Consider the following 6,339-nt stretch of genomic DNA (forward strand, 5'->3'; position numbering starts at 1 on the left):
GTTGTTAACTGTGATAAAAAAAGACACTCCAATGCTAATTCAGGTCATCCACCTTAGCTGTGCAACCTTGTAATAATGCTGGTGACCTGCCTGTACAGTGCCTGCAGGTGTTATGGTGTATGTGTTTCTTGAACATCCATCAACAGACTGACTGCCAAATAATGAGCTGTTCTCGATATTCAGCAGGAGACTGACTGCCAATTACTGAGCTGTTGTAAACATCCATTGACTGACCGCCATAGTGGTAATAGTGAGCTGGTCTATAAATCCACCAACAGACTAACTGCCTAATAATGAACTGCTGCATACAGCCACCATGAGACTGCCTGCAAAATAATGAGCTGTTATCTATATCCACCATTTCCATGCACATTCAATCCTACTCCATTTTACACGTTCCAAAATAAAATAGGGTGTGTACACTAACCCCCAACACATAGATTTACATACTTACTGAATTTGTAATTTGTAACTTTGGCCATCATGGACATGGATCCAGTAATTTTTGAGTAATGCAAGAATAAATGTAATGCAATGGAAAGGGTTGATGGTATTGCTTTGCTCAGAGACTTAACTCTTGTCCGGGCCGCGATTCCACAAAAGAGTGACAGGGTTTACATGAGATAAATGTTGTCATCCGTCCATTTACACGATGGGACATAAATGAGAACCCCACCATCTCGTGCCCGCAGGAACCACTATCTGCCTATGCTCCATGTAAAACACTTCCCTGTCCAGTTGGTGGCAGCAAGGAAGAGAACAACAAAAAAGTTGGTAAACATGGACACTGGGTTAATTTATCCCTTAACTGTTCAAACAAAAAGTAGGTAAGAAAAAACACCTTGTGTTTTGGATAAGAACAATTGGTAGATTTTCAGAACATGCATTTTATTATGTTGATTGTATGTTTCCGGCAGTTCTTCCAGCGAGTTTAACTTGGACCATTAAAAGTAACAAAGACCTTAAAGTCCTACTGATATGACTCTTTGACCACAAGTAGCTTTTTACAGTACCTCTTTACATATTTCTGGTGAAAACAAGCTGCAAGGGAGGGTATTGTCGCCATAAAGTAGAGTAGCCAATAGTGCTACAGCTGACATTCTGTTGTGGAAGACATCTCTCCACAACCGTTGTCAATAGCTGCAGTGTTAACAAATTAGGGAGCTGACAGTTATGTTAGGAAGAGGATGATGATGATTTTTTAAGGTGACATCTGTTCAACAGTGAGTGATGCTGAGGAGCTACTGAGGAGCTACATACCAGAGAAATGCAGGCGTATCTACTCTTTTGGTTGGAGAAGATAAGATTTGATAATATTTTATTATTCCCACAACGGGGAAGGCATCAACAGAGCCAAATTTACTCATAGACTTTAAGGGATTTGAAGAAAAGTGTCCTGTAATTTTTATAGTTGCTGAAAAGGGGTAATTTTTTAGTGATCATGAATATATTAGATGAAAACATTTAATTACCATAAACCCTCTTTCTTGGTAGTAGTATTGTTCTACCAGTATTTTTGTATGTAGAAGGTACCTAGAATTGACAAATTCTGTTCCTTGCAGTTTTTATGACCCAATGCCTCGACCCATGATGGCTTTCTTTGTGTTTTTCTCTGGTCTCAACAAGATTATATAACATTTGGGTCCAAACAGTGCCACCAAGATGCCAAAACTGGAGGCCAGGATGGCAAATACCTCCACTGCATCTGCATATTTGCCAGGTGAGCTGATGTAAGCAGGGACAAAGGCCACCCACACTGCACAGAAGATCAGCATGCTGAAAGTGATGAGTTTGGCTTCATTGAAACTGTCTGGAAGATTCCTTGCAAGAAAAGCTAACAAACAACTGAGGACAGCCAGTAAACCAATATAACCAAGTAAAACTGTAAAACCAACTGTGGACCCAACTGCACACTCATAAACTATCTTGTCACTGTGATACTGTGTGTTTTTATGAGGCACTGGTGAAGCAGAGACAAGCCAGACAGTGCAGATTGCTGCTTGAACAGAAGTCAGAACCAGAACTGTCCCTCTCTGCTGCACAGCACCGAACCACTTGAGACTGGACTCACCTCCTGGTTTGGAGGCCCTGAACACAGCCAGAACCACCATGGTTTTTACCAGAATACATGAGACACAAAGCACAAAGCTGATGCCAAATGCTGCATGTCTTAGTTGGCAAGTCCATAATCTGGGTCGTCCAATGAAGAGCAAAGAGCAGAGGAAACAGAACTTAAGTGACACCAAGAGCTGGAAACTGAGTTCTGAATTGTTGGCACGAACTATAGGTGTGCTGCGATGATGGATGAAGATGCCCAGAACAACAACACAGATACATGTGCCCAACAGTGAGGTGGTTGTCAAGCAGATACCCAGAGGCTCATGGTAGGAGAGGAAGTCTGTTTTCTTCGGGACACAGTGATCACGCTGGGGGCTGGACCAGAAATCCTCTGGACAACTGGTGCACTCCATGGAGTCTGAGTAAAGAGGGAAAGTGATGAGAAACATGTTTATACAACATCTCTGAACTGTGGTGTTTAAAACTTTACACTCACCAGTTGTATTGCTGATCTTTCCTTCAGAACAAGGGACACAGTCAAAACAACACTCAGGTTCCCCCTTCTTTCTGGCCATGCGGGTACCTGGAGGACAACTCTCACTGCACACTGACCGAGGAGGCTGTGTGCAGAAATATCAGTGTCTGGTAGACTCATCTGTAAGGACTTGTCCATGTACAAGGTGTCAGAAAATCAATTACCTGTTTAGATTCAACGTTCCAAAAGATTTTGCCTTCATCCAGTGTGAGTTCTTCACCTTTGAAGGCTGACCTCTTCACCTCACCCACTCTCTGAACTTTAGCTCTTCCATCAGGGAGCCACACCCAGTTCATGATGTCATATACAGGTAAGGCATCACCATTTTCATCAAATGACACTTGATCTCCAAATGTTGTGGTGAAGTTGACTTTTTCCATAAAATACATAAGCTTTTGAAATCAAAATTAAGAAGAAGAAAACATATTTAAAAAAACATTTCAAAGAAAGCATTTCCTTCTAAAGCAATATTATTGAAGAATCATTTTCAGGGTTCCCCAACATGTGGGTGATATGAATCAGCATCAACAGTTTTGCAAAAGGTAAAGCAACAAATAGAGCTAATAATTGATCATTTTTGAAATATCTGTGCTTCTTCTGCTCTGATATACAAGATGGTTTTTGTACAATATTAGCCATTGTCATTATTTTTTCTTATCACACAAATTGGTCAAACCATTCACACTGCTTTGACTTACAGGATGTGTCACAGTTCTGCTTCATTCCTCACCTTCCAGTTCTTTTCCACTCACACCTCACTGTCTTATAGCCACGCCCAACTCAGCTCACCTGTGTACCACTACTCTCCCACTCATCAAGCACCAGTATATAAGCTTCTGCAGTTCATTCACTCTCTGCCAGATTGTTCTTTGCACTTCATATGCCTGACTTCTTATCCTGTGGATTTTTCTGCCTGGTTGGATTGTTTACCTTGATTTTGGACTTTGCACGTCTCGACATTCCCCCCTGCCTGCCCCTAAACGACCCCTGAAGGGAGCAGCCGAAAGGATAGAAGATATATATATATAAATATATATGTGTACATATATATATATGTATATGTATATATATACATATATATGTATATGTATATTTATATATATATTTTCTTTCCTTTCGGCTGCTCCCTTCAGGGGTCGTTTAGGGGCCGGCAGGGGGGAAAGTCGAGACGTGCAGAAACGTTTACTGTAAGTCACATTACCCAAATTATACTGTTTCTAATATTACCTAATATTACATTGCCCTATTACCCATCTGTAAATGAACTATCCTCTCATCTATAATTTGTTCCATTCCGTTTCGTTGTCTTATGCTTATCTGGATTGCGCGGGCAGCAAGGAAACCCAGACAGCCCTCTCCCTGGCCACTTCTACAAGCTCCTCTGGGGGAATTCCAAGGTGTTCCCTGGCCAGCTGAGAGATATAATCCCCATTGTGTACTGGGTCTACACCGGGGTCTCCTTCCGGAAGGACATGCCTGAAACACCTCCCCAGGGAGGCTTCCAGGAGGCATCCTAACCAGGAACAGGTCCGACTTACTGCCGGCTACGCAAAACAGACTCGCACTCTTTCGGTACAGGGACTGAATGGCCTTAAATGGCGATCCACCGCATACTCCCAGAGCACCCCCCGCAGGATGCCCCTATGGACACGGTCATAAGCCTTCTCCAGATACACCAAATACATGTGGACAGGTTGGACAAACTCCCATGCCCCCTCCAGCACCCAAGCAACTGGTCCACGCTTCCCTGGCCAGAACGAAAACCACACTGCTCCTCCGCAATCCGGAGCTCATCCACTAACCAGACCCTCCTCTCCAGTACCACCACAACTCCTGCAAAGAAGAGAATCAAACCCCGCTCAAGGACTTGGGTTCCAGAGCCAATGCTATGTGTCAAAGTGAGGCTGACTATATCTAGTCGGCTCCTTTCCCACCAGAGCAGTGACGTTCAACGTTCCGATTGCCAGTTCTAATCGAGGATTGGACTGCCAAGGCGGGGGGGATCGGCAACGTATGGCAAAGTTATAGGGCACTTCCTGTTTAAAATGGCCGACTTCCTGTTCGGTCAAATGCGCGTCCGTAAACGTGTTCAGGGAAGTTCCCTTGTCTTACATATCAAGTTTTGTGCAGATCGGAAAATCTTAGAGTTTACTTTGGGAGGTTGGGAGGTCATCTTTTGCAGACATGCTCAGGACAGATCCCTGGTGTGACATATAAGGTTTCGTGCAAATTGGACAACGTACGGCAAAGTTAGCGGGCACTTCCTGTTTAAAATGGCCAACTTCCTGTTCGTTTCTGGAAACATGTTCAGGGAAGGTCCCGTAACTCACATATCTAGTTTTGTGTCAATCGGACAATGTAAGACTTTACTTCCTGTTTCGGGCGTTCCACTTCCTGTAGGGAGGTGACCTTTTACAGACATGCTCAGGACAGGTCCCTGGTGTCACATATAAGGTTTTGTGCAGATCGGACAATGTACTGCAAAGTTAGAGGGCACTTCCTGTTTATAATGGCCGACTTCCTGTTCGGTCAACGGCGTCTCCGTAAACATGTTCAGGAAAGGTCCCGTAACTCACATATGAGGTTTCGTGCAAATCGGACAATGTAAGACTTTACTTCCTGTTTCGGGCGTTCCACTTCCTGTAGGGAGGTGACCTTTTACGGACATGTTGAGGAAGGGTCTGGGGTCCCACATACTAAGTTTCAAGTGGATACAACAATCCCTGTTGGAGCAGCATCAAAAACTATAAATGTAATTCTGTCTGCTGTCACCAGGGGGCGCTGTATTTGAAAATTAATATTTTCATATAGACGTGTTCAGGGCCGGACTGTCATCAATCCTTGCAAGTTTGGTTCAGATCGGACAAGGATTGGCAAAGTTGTAACAGTTTGTTTTTTTAGAATTTTCTACCACCACCAGGAGGCGCTGTTTTCAAAATGTACCGTTTCAGAAACACAGTCGTCTTCAGCCACTAACCATCATCAACTATAGCAAGTTTGGTTGGGATCAGATCTTCCATCGCAAAGTTATAACAGTTTCATTGTCTGTTGTGAAAAATTATTATTATCTCCAATTTTGGCGCCCCCTATCTCGTACGCCATACAATATTTTAAAAAGCTTTTGATAACTTTTGATGCTCAACTCGTCCACATTGATCTCACCAAGTTTAAAAGTGATCGCACAAAAGCTCTAGGAGGAGATAATTGAAATACAAGCTGTCATATTGTCTGCTGTCACCAGGGGGCGCTGTTTTCGAAATTGAATATTTTCATATAGACGTCTTTAGGGCCGGACTGTCATCAATCCTAGCAAGTTTTATTCAGATCAGACCAGGATTCGCGAAGTTGTAGCAGTTTGATTTTTTTGTCCCAAAAATCCGACTTTGCGTCGTTGCCATGGCAACACCGTTAAACGATTTGTCGTCATATTAATCACGCATCATCTACCATGTGTTTTGACTGTTGTCACCAATTTTGAGTGCGGTACGATTATCTGTGTAAAAGTTATTCCCGAAATCGTAAAAAAACTTTTTTTTGGTGTATTTTCTTTCACCACAAGGAGGCGCTGTTTTCAAACTTCACCGTTTTTTCATAGACGTCTTCAGCCATGGCCCATCATCAACGGTAGCAAGTTTAGTTTGGATCGGACCTTCCATCGCAAAGTTATAGGAGTTTTGTTTTTCTGATGCGAAACATCAGAATCATCAAGAACTTTGCCGCCTCCTATCTCGTGCGCCATGCGACAT

At 43.1% G+C, this 6,339-nt stretch overlaps 1 protein-coding gene across 1 annotated transcript; it reads right to left on the bottom strand.

The window, feature by feature from the left end:
• Positions 1-678: 678 nt before the first annotated feature.
• On the bottom strand, positions 679-2,471 carry LOC122773906 (vomeronasal type-2 receptor 26-like). Its single transcript, XM_044032895.1, has one exon. The coding sequence runs from the start codon at positions 2,469-2,471 to the stop codon at positions 1,566-1,568; it is 906 nt and encodes a 301-aa protein (XP_043888830.1). The 3' UTR covers positions 679-1,565.
• Positions 2,472-6,339: the final 3,868 nt, after the last annotated feature.

This window comes from Solea senegalensis, linkage group LG8 (assembly GCF_019176455.1).
Source record: "Solea senegalensis isolate Sse05_10M linkage group LG8, IFAPA_SoseM_1, whole genome shotgun sequence".
Classification (NCBI taxonomy): domain Eukaryota; kingdom Metazoa; phylum Chordata; class Actinopteri; order Pleuronectiformes; family Soleidae; genus Solea; species Solea senegalensis.